The 17,618-nt window shown below is 42.7% G+C and overlaps 1 protein-coding gene across 6 annotated transcripts in view; it reads right to left on the bottom strand.

The window, feature by feature from the left end:
- Positions 1–4,516: 4,516 nt before the first annotated feature.
- The window catches only part of LOC113932134 (integrin alpha-X-like), a 64,066-nt gene continuing 50,964 nt past the window's right edge, over positions 4,517–17,618 (bottom strand). For 5 of the 6 annotated variants that reach the window (XM_027610679.2, XM_027610682.2, XM_027610681.2 and 2 more), the window contains 10 exons: positions 9,309–9,425; positions 9,141–9,220; positions 8,974–9,057; positions 6,811–6,889; positions 6,594–6,701; positions 6,407–6,490; positions 6,088–6,201; positions 5,846–5,947; positions 5,470–5,580; positions 4,517–4,908 (listed from right to left, as the gene is read on the bottom strand). In XM_027610679.2, the coding sequence (XP_027466480.2) occupies positions 4,810–4,908; positions 5,470–5,580; positions 5,846–5,947; positions 6,088–6,201; positions 6,407–6,490; positions 6,594–6,701; positions 6,811–6,889; positions 8,974–9,057; positions 9,141–9,220; positions 9,309–9,425 (978 nt within the window). In that variant the 3' untranslated portion in view covers positions 4,517–4,809. The remainder of the gene's footprint in view (positions 4,909–5,469; positions 5,581–5,845; positions 5,948–6,087; positions 6,202–6,406; positions 6,491–6,593; positions 6,702–6,810; positions 6,890–8,973; positions 9,058–9,140; positions 9,221–9,308; positions 9,426–17,618) is intronic. The other variant, XM_027610680.2, reaches the window with a different exon arrangement.

Below are 17,618 nucleotides of genomic sequence, written 5' to 3'. Positions count from 1 at the left end.
ATGCCATGATACTTTATGTGGAAAATCCAAAAGAATCCACCCCCAAATTACTAGAACTCATACAGCAATTTAGTAATGTAGCAGGATACAAAATCAATGTACAGAAATCAGTTGCTTTCCTATACACTAACAATGTAACTATAGAAAAAGAAATTAGGGTATTGATTCCATTTACAATAGCACCTAAAACTATAAGATACTTTGGGATAAACCTAACAAAAGAGGTAAAGGATCTATACTCTAGAAACTACAGAACACTTCTGAAAGAAATTGAAGAAGACACAAAAAGATGGAAAAACATTCCATGCTCATAGATCAGAAGAAGAAACATTGTTAAAATGTCTATGCTGCCCAGAGCAATCTATACTTTCAATGCCATCCTGAATAAAATACCAATGGCATTTTTCAAAGTGCTGGAACAAATAATCCTAAAATTCGTATGGAACCACAAAAGACCCTGAATTGCCACGGAAATGTTGAAAAAGAAAAACAAAGCTGCGGGCATCACATTGCCTGACTTCAAGCTATATTACAAGCTGTGATCACCAAGATGTGATCACCAGCATGGTATTGGCACAAAAACAGACACATAGATCAATGGAACAGAATAGAGATTCCAGAAATGGACCCTCAACTTTATGGTCAACTAATCTTTGACAAATCAAGAAAGTATGTGGAAAAAAACACAGTTTCTTCAATAAATGGGGCTGAGATAATTGGACAGCCACATGCAAAAGAAGGAAACTGGACCATTTTCTTACACCGTACATAAAGATAAACTCAAAATGGATGAAAGACCTCAATTTGAGACAGGAATCCATCAAAATCCTAGAGGAGAACATAGACAAAAACCTCTTCAATATCAGCCATAGCAACTTCTTTCAAGACACGTCTCCAAAGGCAAGGGAAACAAAAGAAAAAAATGAACTTGTGGGACTTCATCAAGATAAAAAGCTTCTGCACAGCAAGGGAAACAGTCAACAAAACAAAGAGGCAACCCACAGAATGGGAGAAGATATTTGCAAATGACATTACAGATAAAGGGCTGGTATCCACGATCTATAAAGAACTTCTCAAACTCAACACCCCCAAAACAAATAAACAAGTCAAAAAATGGGCAGAAGACACAAACAGACACTTCTCCAAAGAAGACATATGAATGGCTAACAGACACATGAAAAAATGTCCAACATCATTAGCCATCAGGGAAATTCAAATCAAAACCACAATGAGATACCACATTACACCAGTTAGAATGGCAAAAAATAACAAGACTGGAAATAACAAATGTTGGATAGGATGTGGAGAAAGGGGAACCCTCTTCTACTGTTGGTGGGAATGCAAGCTGGTACAGCCACTCTGGAAAACAGTGTGGAGTTACCTCAAAAAGTTAAAAATAGAGCTATCCTATGACCCAGGAATTACACTACTGGGTATTTACCCCAAAGATATAGATGTAGTGAAAAGAAGCAGCACATAAACCCCAATGTTCATAGCAGAAATGTCCACAATAAAGAGCCAAGATGCCCATCGACAGACGAATGGATAAAGAAGATGTGGTTTATATACACAATGGAATATTATGCAGCCATCAAAAGGAATGAGATCTTGCCATTTGCAACGACGTGGATGGAACTGGAGGGTGTTATGCTGAGTGAAATAAGTCAATCAGAGAAAGACATGTATCACATGACCTCACTGATATGAGGAATTCTTAATCTCAGGAAAGAAACTGAGTGTTACTGGAGTGGTTGGGGGTGGGAGGGAGGGGGTGGCTGGGTGATAGACATTGGGGAGGGTATGTGCTATGGTGAGCGCTGTGAATTGTGCAAGACTGTTGAATCACAGATCTGTACTTCTGAAACAAATAATGCAACATATTTTGAGAAAAAAGAAAAAGAAGAAGATAACAGGAGAGGAAGAAAAGGGGAGTATGTCAGAGGGGGAGAGGAACCATGAGAGATGATGGACTCTGAAAAACAAACTGAGGGTTCTAGAGGGGAGGGGGGTAGGGGGATGGGTTAGCCTGGTGATGGGCATTGAGGAGGGCACGTTCTGCATGGAGCACTGGGTGTTATGAACAAACAATGAATCATGGAACACTGCACCAAAAACTAATGATGTAATATATGGTGATTAACATAACAATAAAAAAAATCAAGTAGAAAAAAAAAAAAAAAAAAAAAGAACAACATCTAAAAAAAAAAAAAAAAAAAAAAAAGAAATGTCCACAATAGCTGAACTGTGGAAGGAGCCAAGATGCCCTTCAACAGATGAATGGATAAAGGAGATGTGGTCCACATATACAATGGAATATTATTCAGCCATCATAAAGGATGAATACCCACCATTTGCATGGACATGGATGGAACTGGAGGGGATTATGCTAAGTGAAGTAAGTCAAGCAGAAAGAGACAATTATCATATGGTTTCACTCGCATGTGGAACATAAGGAATAGAATGGAGGATTACAGGGGAAGGGAGGGATATCTGAGGGGGTAGAAATCAGAGAGGGAGATGAACCATGAGAGACTATAAACCCCAGGAAATGAACTGAGGGTCTCAGAAGGGAGGGTGGTGGGGGGATGGGGCAACAGTGTGATGAGTATTAAGGAGAGCACATGTGATGTGCACTGGGTGTTATACATAACTAATGAATCATTGAACACTACATTAAAAACTAATTATGTACTATACAGTGGCTAACTGAACATAATAAATAAATAAATAAATAAATAAATAAATAAATAAATAAATAACAACACAATAGCAAATCTGTAAATATGCAAAGGGAAAACATGTGAAAATAACACCTGTTGCTTTCATTTTACACAAGAACCCACTGCAGTCCTTGGAGTCCATGAACAACCTTTAGGAAGATAATACGAAGGATATAGCAAGTTTTCTATGAAAGTCACCATTTGTGATGAGCACTGGGTGTTACACACAACTAATGAATCATTGAACACTACACCAAAGACTAATGATGTACCCTATATTAGCTAATTGAATTTAAATAATTTTTTTTTAAAAATGAAAGTAAGCATTTCGAATGCGTGAGATGTATGGGTTAAAAACTGCTTCTTGTGGTTTTTTTCTCTAAAACTTAGCACTTAGGAGACCACCAGAGACCACCAGTGATTCATGGAACACATTTTGAGAAAAAACAATCCAAAGCTGGATTCTCATAAAGTCTATTCTGGAGCCCTACTTAAAGCTACTGCATAATATTTGGTCCTTCTGGAGACTCCAAAGGGATTTTGGACCCTATGATGATGAAAGGAGGAGACACTTTTGGGTGCCTGTGAAGAGTCATTTTCCAGTTCCCCTATAATCACATGATCAACTGCCTCCTCTTTCTGTGTTTCTAATTAGAACATTCACATGGCCCAAACCCCTTGGAGGTGGCAGCAGCAGTGGGATCACTCCAGGGCAGAGAATGGCCTGCTATGTGTTGACACCCAGATCAGCGCCAGGTACCACTTTGAGCTTTATGCTAAGATGGGTGGCATAATAGCAATAGTGACCATATTGGGGGCAGCAGATCTCTGATATAGGACTTCAAAGTGCCTGCCAATCACTAACCATATGCAAACAGTGTCCGCTTCACGATCTCTTAAAATTTGTAAGAAACACCAGTGTATTACTTCACTCTAAAGACCTTTCCACCTGAGCCCATTTTCTTGTCCTACCCCCACCTGCCACAGCCCCATTAGCTTCCCATTAGGGACAGCTTTGAGAATTGAGTGAGTAGAATAAGAAGTCAGGTTACCGCAATATAGGGATGTAATAACCTCCCCCTCTATTTAACTTTCTTGTCCTGGTCCCAGGATTCAGGGCTGGCCGGCACCCACCATTGGTTAGGGGACACCATGGGCATTATTGTACAGGACCCACATCCCTAAAAGGCCTGAATTTTAGATCTTTGACTTATTTCTCAACAAAGGTACATATATTCGTTTTGTGTAATGTGTTAATTTGTTAAGGCAAACATTTAAATACACACTTTTAAAAATTATGTATCAGCATTTCTTAATTTACTATATTTGCAATCTCAAAAAATGGAAGTGTCCTGGGCCTCTTGATCTCTGAGAGATGCTAGAGCTAAATGATCCAAAGTGGCAATGGGGCAATGCTCCTGCTGGGGTTCTATTCCTCCCTCCCAGCTAGCAAAGCTAACAAAGCCTGAAAGCCAAGTTTACAAATTCCAATGTGCAGACATTTTATTCCCAGTTCAGTTTGGGAAATCTGGACTGGGATTCCTGAGACAAAGTGCTGATAGTGACAGTATTTTACTAGGAATAAGGATGATAGGGAAGCACAGAGCAAATCATGGTATGTGCATCAAAGCCCACCCTCTAGAAATGGAACTGGAATCCTAATATCAATCTGGAGAGTTCAGATGTCAACCTGAAAATTATAGGGAGCCACTAAAGATAGATGAAGATTGTGGCTTGTTTAGTACTGTATTTTAGAAAGATCATTGGCGGCAAGTGAAGCAAGAGAGACTGGAGCCTGAGGCTATTGTTCATGTATTTCTAAGTAGAAATGCAAATCAACTCCGCCCAGGGGCATGGTTAGGGTCCTGTTCTGGGGTTTCCAGTTACAGCCTTGACAAGATAAATGGCCCTTCCCAGGCAAGGCACTTTGTGTGGATATACTGCATCCTCCTAAAGGAGAAAGCAGCCTGATCCTAGCCTCCCTCACGTGGAACATTTCTCCCCCTGCAGGCCTAACTTAGTTGGGAGTAAGAAGGCCAGGAAACCTCTCAGAGGATAACAGGTCCAAGGGACAATAGGAGGTAGTTTCTTATTGGGCAACTTGAGGGTCTGAAGTCCCATTTTCTGGGACAGTCTGCCCATCGGCTTCCGCCATCATTTCCTTATACTGACGTTTGAAGAAGCCAACCTGTGGGGGAGGAAGGAAAAGAGAATTAGGAAATCCAGTGGAAGAAAGGAAAAGGGATGGCTGGGGAGAGAGGGTTCACTATTTCTGGAACCCCTACTATGTTCAAGCACTGCACTAAAATCTTTAGATACACTGGGTCATTTAGTGAACCGGGTGGAATCACCTTCAGAATGAGAAATCAAGGCCCAGCCTTGAACAGACACTGCCTACAGTCACAGACAGAATCAGTGGTAGTGTCAACACCTAATCCAGGCCACTGGATTTTGTGTTATAATTTGCTGTGAAGGGAAACATGTAGCGAGGAAGGTGGGAGTACAAAAGACAGGAAGAAGAGAGTGGAAGAGACAGGGAGAGCAATTAAAGGAGGCCTGAGAATCAAATAGGAAGGCATGGCCATGGGAGACAGTTGGGAACCGGTGATGTCATAGGTGAATGGGGATCTCTCACATGCAATGACTTAGGAAGAATGTGCACCTATATCCAAGGTGAGATCTTTCTTACATTATAGAAAGAATGGGATCAAATTGCTGTTGGTGTCAAGAGCAGGATGGAAACACTCACCTTGTATAGGATGGCTGTGATGAGAGCCAGCAGCAGCAGCCCTCCCACAGAGCTGCCCACAATAATGGGGATGGGGTTGTAGACCTCATACTTCTCCAGCACTGTCTCCACCTGGAGTGGAGGTGACCTCATCAGAAAGACTCAGAACTCTTGCTACCCCAGATTCTTCCTAGGTTCACCAATTTTAACTCCCTCCCCTCCTTCCCTTTCTCCAAAGGGTAGGATATAGAAACACTCATGGGCTTAGGGATAACTCTCCTGCTGATGGACCTTCATCCTCCCTCCCTCCAGGCTTCTGAGCCTCCCACACAACACCAGAGATTTAGCATTAGGAGCCCTCTTACCAGCTTGGCCACTCCTACCACACAGTCACTACCTGAGCTCTCAAGAATGCCTCCTGTCCTGGAAGCTGGGAATACACGGATCTGTTGAATGTGATTTCAGCCACACTCACCACTAATACCTTCTTCTGCAATGTCTGCAATACAGAGGGGCAGAGCTGGGGATTAGGTCTGGGAAGGCTCAGAGTTCAAGTAAAGTCCTGGTTTGAGGGTGACCACAGACACATCTGTTACCACCTGAATTCAGGGGAGAGACTCTGCTGTTGGGCCCACACACCTGGCTGACCCAACCAAAACTGAGGTTGCCCTTCAAGATGAAGTCAAGTTCCTCCTGAATGCCAAAGGAGGGGAGGTCACAGCAGAACCTCAGACAGTCAGCAGTGGAGCAGTCCTAGGAGAAGAGAAGTAACATTAGGCCAGAGAAAGGTGGTTTTAAAGGTAGAAGACAGCATTAAACTGACTGATATGAGAGGAGCAGCCACATTTGAATTCAAGAGGGCTATTCAGCAGACAGCCATCTGAGTGTAATACTGATTCTTGAATTAAATTCTTCTGATGTGTGGTTTAAAGTGGAAATGTCCCAGAACCCTCCTTACCAGCACAGAATTTTTCTGAATGTGGGTCAGGAAGTCAGACTCTCTGTGCACTATTCTCTCTGAAGAACACTGAATGGAGGGATTCTAGGAAAAGACACAGCAAGCATCTCAGTGGAGCCATCAAGGATTCATGAGGGACAGAGAGAATCCAGGTAAAGGGCATGAGCTGTACACAGTCCTGGAGTACCTGGGGGTGGAAGACCTCTAATTCTCTCCACACAGGTACCCCATTCAGTTCCACAGGAACAGAGAAGATGATGCTGATAGGCAGGTCCCTCTGTCCCAGGTTGTTCACCTGCACAGAGGGCAGTGAGGACAAAGACCATGCCAAAATGCACATCCCTCCCTAATTGCTGGCTCCCAGCCCCCTGCCACAGCCCCTGCTCTTGAGTCAGCATCACTACCTGGTATCTATGCTGAGCCTGGTTGCTTTCCTCCTGGTCTGAGGCTGAGAAGTTGAGGTACTTGGTGGACTGTTCATGGCTGGTGAGAAAAGAGGCATGGATGGATTTGAAGTTCCATGGGGGCCTCCTAAAGATGTTCTGGCAGCATGATAGGATAGGTAGTCAGTGGGGCCTTGGGGTAACCTGCAATGAAGTCTATGGCTGATGTTGGATAATGGGAGTATTTATGGCTGGACTTTAAGCTGGGTGTAAGGTTCTTGCAGAAGCTCCCAACAGAGGAAACTGCCAAGGGGACTGGGCAGAGACTACAGTGAAAGGGACCCAGAGCTATGCCATTGACTCACTGGAGGCAGGGGCCAGGCCATCCACTTTCATGGGCACAGAAGACACTGGATATGTGTGTGAGACACAGAAGAGTTTTAGAGAGACTTGGGCTGATGCTGTTGACAAATGTGTACTGAACACTACCCCTGTCTGGTCTCCCACAGGCCTTCTCTCCTGTCCTGTTTCCTTGGCTTTTCTGGCACTGGGGCTTAGAGGTGAGGGAAGGTCTAACAGTAGACTGCTGACTGGATCTCAGTGTAACAATTCATCCTGAGGCCTTCTCAGACCCATGTGTGGAGACCCAGTAGCCAGATTGGCCCCTTGAACAGGTAGGTGGTCTCACCTCTGCCCCTTCCTGCTCCACTGCCTAAGTACCTGTCCTTTGCCTGTACAGTCCAAATTCTAGACCACTTCTACTCTGAACCCTCATCCCTCCTCTGTGAGGAACTCCCCTAAAATGCCCCCAGATTCATCCTATGGGCCTCTCAGAATGTCCCCACCCAGAAAGTCAAATCAGCAGAGCACAGCTGAACTGTAGAGCCACATACATCTAGATGTAATGTGCCCTGCCTATGGGTCCCCAGTACAATCTCTAGAAAGCAAGCTCAGAGCATGCACCTGGCTGAGCTGCTGAGAGCTCCTGGTGTGGAGGTATGAATTAGAGTGTGAGACTGGGAAGGAAGAGGATGTCCAATGAGTCACAAGGGCAGAACTAGTACAGGGGAATGTACCCAGACTAAGCCACATGGGCTTGTTGTACATCGTGAGTGTACACATTGCACAAGGGCAGGTCATTATGTCCAATTTTGATTATACATAATAATGTCAAATGAATTTATAGAAAGCAACTATAGCCCTGCACTTAGAACATAGCAAATGCTAGGAAAGTATTTACTGAAAGAAGGTATATGTTCAAATATATGACTTGACTCCTGAATTTTAAACACTTCATCTATTATCCCTCCTGTAGCAGCATTTTAAGGTCTTTTTCTTTTATCTAGCTTCTCCCTGATACTCGGCCTCTGCAGCAAGCAGCTTATTTCTACCTATACCTCCCAAAGGGACTGGGAAAGGAAGAATAGCAGTTCTAAAAGCCCTTTAGGGTGAAAATCTGTTCCTTGCAATGAGGAATTTTCTCACCCAAATGCCAAGGGCTCTTTTGAGAATCACTGGCTAAGTTCAATGCTATGGACTCTTCAACATTCAGCTGAGGCCTCCCCTGAAAGGAGTCTCTAGCTGCTCTTGGAAACTCATAATAGCCTCAGGGTACAGAACCACAGAGAGGTCCTTGATGATATTCTGCCTTGGATCAGGGTAACCTCACTCCCCAACAAAGCTGTAAGAACCTCAAGACAGGAAAATGTCTCATATTTCTCAGGAAACCCAGGACAGTCTTAGTGCTTTTAAGAAAGACTTCTAAGAACCATAACCTCGGGGCACCCAAGTGGCTCAGTCAGTTAAGTGTCTACCTTCAGCTTGGGTCCTGGGATCGAGCCCTGCATTGGGCTCTCTGTTCAGTGGGGAGCCTGCTTCTCCCTCTCCCTCTGCCTACACTCTGCCTACTTGTGTTCTCTCTCTCTGTGTCAAATGAATAAATAAAATCTTTTTAAAAACAGAACCATAACCTCTATTAAATGTATGATATAATGATAATATCACAATTATTATTATAGCTAGCCCACAATAAACACTCAATACTTGATTAGTAAGTGTTAGCAGTATCATCTACCAATAGAAAGGGTAGTGATAAAACCTGAAGGTCCCAGGTGTTCAACTGCTGCAGGGGCTGAAAACCTTGCCTAGACCCATCAGAATGATGGGGAGGTCATGGTATGGTACCTGCTGATCACGGTGTAGATGGCATACTTCACCATGAGCTCCATCTGAAAGGTGCTCTTGCTGGTCCTGGGAGTGTTATTTTCACTGGAGAAAGAGGAGGAGCCTAGTTGGCAAGGAGCCCAGAGGAGGAAGCTAGGGGCAAGGAGATCTAAATACCCCCAGCTCACCTGCTCACATTAGCTGTCAGAAGCAGCCGGTCTCCCAGCATGGCCTTGGGGGAGACATCAAAGGTGACCAAGAAGGTGACCTGAGGAAAAGGCAGTAATTAAGGAGGTCACCAAGAAGTGAGATAGGGTTGGGGAGGGGAGCTGGGAGTGGACAGAAGCAAGGCTGACCTGGGCACCCTCAGGGAGGATGAGGTGGTTGATGCTGCAGCGGGTGCTCTGAATACCCTGGCCCTGGGCTGGGATGCCATCACAGGTCAGGTGTGGGGAGTGTGGCTGCAGCTGGCTCTAGGCAAGGACAGGTGAAAAAAAGGCAGGTAAGCATTTGCTCACGTTCCAAAGAGACTCCATGAAGTAGTGACAGTTTCCTGGTATCTACCTTAAGATTATGTTTTTTAAAAAATCCTCAGACCTAAAAAAATAAAATAAAAATCCTTAGGCACTATCTGGTAAAACTTCATCCTAGTAGCAATGCCAGATTTATTAGAGTTTACCCCATTTTTATTTACTGTTCTTTAAAAAAAAAAAAAAGCATTTTATTATGGAAATTTTGAAACATACTCAAAAGTAGAGAGAGCTAGATAAGTCAACCCCCTATGTTCCCATCACTCAATTTAAATTACCAACACTTTTCTACTTTTGTTTTATTTAGCTCTTTGCCACTTTTTTTCTGAAAAATTTAAAGCACGTTCTGAATATCACATCATTTTATCCAGAAATACCTCAATGTATGCCACCAACAGATAAGGGTATTTTTGTGCATTTCTTTTTTTTTAAATTTTTTATTTAAATCCAATTTAGTTAATATATACTGTATTTTTAGTTTCAGGGATAGAATTAGGTGATTCATCAGTTGCTTATAACTAACCCAGTGCTCATTACATCAAGTGCCCTCCTTAACGCCAATCACCCAATTACCCCATCCTCACCACCAACCTCCCCTCTAGCAACCTTGTTTGTTTCCTGTAGTTAAGAGCCTCTCATGGGAGGGAGACAAACCATAAGAGACTCTTAATCTCAATTTTAAGAGTTCTGTATCACAGGAATTTAAATAGTGGCAATATACATAGCTCTGTAGGTTCAAGTTATATAAATTAAAATCAAATAATTGGAATGTTTTCCATATGGAAAATATACAAATGAAATAAATTGCAAAAGGACCTAATAGGAACAATATTTCATTACTTATAGATTATCATTATGTAATTTCAGCATCTAAACAAAGACTCTGAATATTCAGACTTCTTTTGCTGTATTTTATATTTAAATATCTTCCTACCTATATTCCAAGTCAAGGTACTTGACCGAAACATCTGATTTAAGGGTGTAAAAAAGATGGTGGAGGAGTAGGGTACCCTATACCAATCGGTCCCCTGAATTGAGCTGGATATCTACAAACGTCCACGAAATCAGCCTGAGATGTAATAAGATGTATCTGGATCTCTACAAACAGAATATCACAGGCGGTTGGTTTTGAGGTATGAAGCAGGAAGCCATGATTCCACAGGCAGATATCAGAAGATAAACAGAAGGGGGAGGGAGCCATGGGGATCCTACACCACCAGTGAGTGATAGTCTCCTGCACTGGGGACAGGGCACAGACTCATAGAGGGGTAGTGGTGGGGAAAGGAATTTATGGCAGCCCCCCAGACTGAAACACAGAGCAGCAGAGCCACACATGCAAACTGGGGGCGGCTGGTGGTTTTAGAAGCACAAAGGGCAGAGGCATGCCCCCATGCCCCAACTGGAGGCAAGGACTGGGAGCCCTGCTGAGGGGCCACACCCCAGAACACTGCAGTTTATAGCAGCACACACAGAAATGGAGATAGTGTGTGGCCTGGAGAGCTCACTGAAGAACAGACTGAGATCTCTCTGTTCTGAGGCAGAGGGTTGGACACAGTCTCTTCTGCTCTGACTCTCAGAAGAGATGCAGAAAGCCACCAGGGAAAGACGCCAGAGAACAAAAGCTCCAAAAAAACGGTTCTCACCAGGTCCATACTGCGCCCCACCCCCACCCCCCGCCGCTAAAGTAGGCAGGGCAACTCTGCCCAAATAGGATTGCCTGAGTAACAGCATGGCAGGCCCCACCCTCAGAAGACAGGCTGTGAGAACAAGACGATGACATCCCTAAGGTCCCTATAAAACAGGTGCATCTTGCTTCAGTTGTGGTCAATAATTTAGACTGTATACATTCCCTCAACCACCCCTTAACAGAATGACTAGGAGGAGGAACCCCCAAAATAGGAAAGACTCAGAGACTGTGACTTCTGCCACAGATTTAAAAATGGATACAGATATAACCAAGATGTTGGAAATGGACTTCAGAGTAACAATTACGAAGATGATAGCAAGAATGGAGAAATCAATTAATGGCAACATAGAGTCTCTAAGGGCAGAAATGAAGTCTGAACTGGCAGAATTTAAACGCTATCAATGACAGCTAGGGTAAGGGAGGCAAAAGAACGAATTAGTGATCTAGAAGACCAATTGATAGAAAAGAAGGAAAAAGACAAGGCCAGGAAGAAACAACTCAAAATCCATGAAAACAGAATAAGAGAAATAAGTGACACCATGAAACATTCCAATGTCAGAATTATTGGGATCCCTGAGGGGGTGGAGAGAGACAGAGGACTAGAAGATATATTTGAGCAAATCGTAGCTGAAAACGTCCTTAATCTGGGGAATGAAACAAGCATTCATGTCGGAGAGGCAGAGAGGACCCCTTGCAAGATCAAGGAAAACAGGCCAATGCCCAGGCATGTAATACTAAAACTCACAAATCCTAGAACCAAGGAAACCATCTTAACGGCAGTTATGGGGAAGAGATTCCTTACATACAGAGGGAAGAACATCAGAATAACGTCAGACCTATCCACAGAGACCTGGCAAGACAGAAAGGCCTGGCAAGACATATTCAGGGTACTAAACCAGAAGAACATGCAGTCAAGAATATTTTGTCTGGCAAGGCTGTCATTTAGAATGGATGGAGAGATGCAGAGCTTCCAAGACCGGCAGGAACTGAAAGAATATGTGACCACTAAGCCAGCCCTGCAAGAAATATTAAGGGGGGGGGCTATAAAAGGAGAAAGACCCCGAGAGTGATATACAAGAGAAATTTACAGGGACAATCTAAAAAAAAACAACGTCTTCACAGGCAACATGATGACAATAAATTCATATCTTTCAATAATCACTCTCAATGTGAATGGCATAAATGCTCCCATAAAACAGCACAGGGTTGCAGATTGGATAAAAAGACAGAACCCATCCATATGCTGTCTACAAGAGACTCATTTTGAACCTAAAGATACATCCAGACTGAAAGTGAAAGGATGGAGATCCATCTTCCACACCAGCGGACCTCAGAAGAAAGCTGAGGTAGCAATTCTTATATCAGACAAATTAGATGTTAAGCTAAAGACTGTAGTTAGAGACACAGAAGGACACTATATCATTCTTAAAGGGTCTATCCAACAAGAAGATCTAACAATTGTAAATATCTATGCCCCCAACATGGGAGCAGCCATCTACATAAGCTAACTGTTAACCAAAATAAAGAGTCACATTGGTAACAATACGTTAATTGTAGGAGACCTCAATACTCCACTCTCAGCAACGGACAGATCATCTAAGCAGAAAATCAACAAAGAAACAAGAGCTTTGAATGATACACTGGACCAGTTGGACCTCATAGATATATACAGAACATTCCACCCTAAAACAATAGAATACTCATTCTTCTCAAGCACACATTGAACTTTCTCCAGAATAGACCAATACTGGGTCACAAATCAGGTCTCAACCGATACCAAAAGATTGAGATTATTCCCTGCATATTCTCAGACCATAATGCTTTAAAACTGGAACTCAATCACAAGAAAAAATTTGGCAGAAATTCAAACAGTTGGAAGCTAAAGACCACTCTGCTCAAGAATGTTTGGGTCAACCAAGAAATCAAAGAACTTAAACAATTCATGGAAATCAATGAGAACGAAAACACATTGTTCCAAAACCTATGGGATACTGCAAAGGCAGTCCTAAGGGGGAAATATAGCCATCCAAGCCTCACTCAAAAAAATAGAAAAATCCCAAATTCACCAACTAACTCTACACCTTAGAAAACTAGAGAAAAAGCAACAAACAATGCCTAAGCCATGCATTAGAAGAGAAATAATTAAGATTAGAGCAGAGATCAATGAATTAGAAACCAGAAACACAGTAGATCAGATCAAAGAAACTAGAAGTTGGTTCTTTGAAAGAATCAATAAGATCGAATAACCACTGGCCAGACTTACCCAAAAGAAAGAGAAAGGACCCGCAGCGGAGCAAGATGGCGGAGGAGTAGGAGACCTAGATTTCGTCTGGTCTCAGGAATTCAGCTGAATAGGGATCAAACCATTCTGAACGCCTACGAACTCAACAGGAGATCGAACAGGAGAGTAGCAACAACTCTCTGAACAGAGAAGCGACCACTTCCTGGAAGGTAGGGCGTGCGGAGAAGTGAATCCGAGGCGATATTCGGGAGGATAGACGGCGGGGGAGGGGCCTCCGCCGGCCGCTTCTGGCAAGTGATAGAGCCACGGAGCACAAAATCGGACCTTTTAGAAGTTGGCTCGGCGGAGGGATGTCGCTGCAGTGGCTAAGCGGGGGGTGGAATCCTCCCGGGACAGTGTGGTCTCAGGACCCTTGGGGTCACAGAGAGACCGGGGGTGCCTGAGTGCGCCAGAGCTCCCAGGTATCAGAGCAGGGAAGCCGGCTGCAGATACGGAGCAGAGTCGCGGGCTCTCAGCTCGGGGTTGCCATAAACTGTGATCTGCGGCCCAGTCAGGGCACGGCTCCCCCAGCAGGGACCCAACAAGAAGCAGATCCGGGGAGACTCCCCTTCCTTCCCGGGGAGGAGCGGTGCGGGAACGCACTGCAGGGATCTGCTGGGTTTGGAGAATCCGCGCGGGGTCGGGTGCCAGAGATAGCAACGCTCGATCACAGGCCGGGTGAGCACGGAGTGCGGCCGGAGATCGGGGACACGGAAGTGACTGCTTTTCTCTGGGGGCACACTGAGAAGCGGGGCCCCGAGTTCTCAGCTCCTCCGAGTGGAGATTGGGAGGCCACCATTTCTGTCCTGGTCCTCCAAAGCTGTACCAAGAGCTTGCAGGGAACAAAAGCTCCTGAGAGCAACCGGAGCAGCTTCCTTAGCCCAGACCGACAAGGGCGGGACAATTCCGCCTCCGGCAAAGACATTTGGAAACGACAGCAACAGGCCCCTCCCCCAGAAGATCAGCACAAACAGCCAGCAAGCCAAGACCAAGTTGATCGATCAAGGAGAATAGGAGAACTCCAGCGCTAGGGGAATACTGCACATAGATTCATGGCTTTTTTTTTTTTTTTTACCATGATTCATTATTTCATCAAAGTGAATTTTTGTTGACTGTTTTTTTTTTATTTTTCTTTTTCCCTTTTTCAACCAACATCTTATAAATCCCTTTTTAAAAAAAAAAAAAACATTTTTTGTTTTTCATTTTTAGAGTCATATTTTATCCCTTCATAGTAGTTACCCTTATTTTTGGCATATATATATAAGTTGTTCTCTCTTTAAAATTTTCAGGTACAGTTTCTTCTAACAGATCAAAATATACCCTAAATCACTAGTGTATGCTTTGTTCTAGTCTCCTGCCTGATCACATTCTCTCCCTTTTTCCTTTTTTTTCCTTCTTAAATCTTCTTTCTTTTTTCAAACAACTTATCTAACCAAGTCCTTTTATAAAATCTTTTATAATTTTCATCTTTACAGTCATCTTCCATCCCTTCATTGTATCAACCCTTATTTTGTACATATATGTCTTTCTTCCTTTAAAATTTTAGGAGGCACTTTTTCTAACAGACCAAAATACGCCGAAAATCTAGTGTGTGGCACTGATCTATGCACTAGCCTGATCATATTTGATCATATTCTGCCTTTTTTGTATTGTTTTGTTTTTGTTTTTATCTTTTTTTTTTCTTTTTCTCTTTCTTTTCTCTTTCTTTTTTCTTTCTTTCCCTTTCTTTTCCCCTGGTTTCAGGTCTTTTCTGATTTGTATACAGTATATTTGCTGGGGACGTTGTAAACCTGCTAGCATTTTGTTCTCTCATTCATCTATTCTCCTCTGGACAAAATGACAAGACGAAAGAAATCACCTCAGCAAAAAGAACAAGAGGTAGTACCGTCAGCCAGGGACCTACTCAATACGGACATTAGTACGATGTCGGACCTAGAGTTCAGAATCATGACTTTAAAGATACTAGCTGGGCTTGAAAAAAGCGTGGAAGTTATTAGAGAAACCCTTTCTGGAGAAATAAAAGAACTAAAATCTAACCAAATCGAAATCAAAAAGGCTATTGATGAGGTGCAATCAAAAATGGGGGCACTCACTGCTAGGATAAATGAGGCAGAAGAGAGAATCAGCGATATAGAAGACCAAATGATGGAAAATAAAGAGGCTGAGAAAAAGAGAGAAAAACAAGTACAGGATCACGAGGGCAGAATTCGAGAGATAAGTGATACGATAAGACGAAACAACATTAGAATAATTGGGATCCCAGAAGAAGAAGAGAGAGAGAGAGAGGGGCAGAAGGTATATTGGAGCAAATTATAGCAGAGAACTTCCCTAATGTGAGGAAGGAAACAGGCATTAAAATCCAGGAGGCACAGAGAACCCCTCTCAAAATCAATAATAATAGGTCAACACCCCGACATCTAATAGTAAAACTTGCAAGTCTCAGAGGCAAATCGAAAATCCTGAAAGCAGCTCGGGAGAAGAGATATGTAACCTACAATGGTAGAAACATTAGATTGGCAACAGACCTATCCACAGAGACCTGGCAGGCCAGAAAGGACTGGCAAGATATCTTCAGAGCACTAAACGAGAAAAATATGCAGCCAAGAATACTATATCCAGCTAGGCTGTCATTGAAAATAGAAGGAGAGATAAAAAGCTTCCAGAACAAACAAAAACTAAAGGAATTTGCAAACACGAAAACAGCCCTCCAAGGAATATTGAGAGGGGTCCTCTAAGCAAAGAGAGAACCTAAAAAGAGCAAAGAGCAGAAACGAACACAGACAACAGACAGTTAACAGTCACCTTACAGGTAATACAATGGCACTAAATTCATACCTTTCAATAGTTACCCTGAATGTAAATGGGCTCAATGCCCCAATCAAAAGACACAGGCTATCAGATTGGATTAAAAAACAAGACCCATCCATATGCTGTCTGCAAGAGACTCATTTTAGACCCAAAGACACCCCCAGATTGAAAGTGAGGGGGTGGAAAACCATTTACCATGCTAATGGACACCAAAAGAAAGCTGGGGTGGCAATCCTTATATCAGACAAACTAGATTGTAAAACAAAGACTGTAATAAGAGATGAGGAAGGACACTATATCCTACTTAAAGGGTCTATCCAACAAGAAGATCTAACAATTGTAAATATCTATGCCCCGAACATGGGAGCAGCCAATTATATAAGGCAATTAATAACAAAAGCAAAGAAACACATTGACAACAATACAATAATAGTGGGGGACTTTAACACCCCCCTGACTGAAATGGACAGATCCTCTAAGCAAAAGATCAACAAGGAAATAAAGACTTTAAATGACATACTGGACCAAATGGACTTCACAGACATATTCAGAACATTCCATCCCAAAGCAACGGAATACACATTCTTCTCTAGTGCCCATGGAACATTCTCCAGAATTGATCACATCCTAGGTCACAAATCAGGTCTCAACCGGTACCAAAAGATTGGGATCATTCCCTGCATATTTTCAGACCACAATGCTTTGAAACTAGAACTCAATCACAAGAGGAAAGTCGGAAAGAACTCAAATACATGGAGGCTAAAGAGCATCCTACTAAAGAATGAATGGGTCAACCAAGAAATTAAAGAAGAATTAAAAAAATTCATGGAAACCAAGGAAAATGAAAACACAACTGTTCAAAATCTTTGGGATACAGCAAAGGCAGTCCTGAGAGGAAAGTATATAGCAATACAAGCCTTTCTCAAGAAACAAGAAAGGTCTCAAATACACAACCTAACCCTACACCTAAAGGAGCTGGAGAAAGAACAGCAAATAAAGCCTAAACCCAGCAGGAGAAGAGAAATCATAAATATCAGAGCAGAAATCAATGAACTAGAAACCAAAAGAACAGTAGAACAGATCAACGAAACTAGGAGCTGGTTCTTTGAAAGAATTAACAAGATTGATAAACCCCTGGCCAGACTAATCAAAAAGAAAAGAGAAATGATCCAAATCAACAAAATCATGAATGAAAGAGGAGAGATCACAACCAACACCAAAGAAATACAAACAATTATAAGAACATATTATGAGCAACTCTATGCCAGCAAATTAGATAACCTGGAAGAAATGGGTGCATTCCTAGAGATGTATCAACTACCAAAATTGAACCAGGAAGAAATAGAAAACCTGAACAGAC

This window comes from Zalophus californianus, chromosome 10 (genome assembly GCF_009762305.2).
Source record: "Zalophus californianus isolate mZalCal1 chromosome 10, mZalCal1.pri.v2, whole genome shotgun sequence".
In the NCBI taxonomy this organism is placed as follows: Eukaryota; Metazoa; Chordata; class Mammalia; order Carnivora; family Otariidae; genus Zalophus; species Zalophus californianus.
Note: the sequence above shows the minus strand (reverse complement) of the source record. Positions and strands in the feature narration are given on the sequence as shown.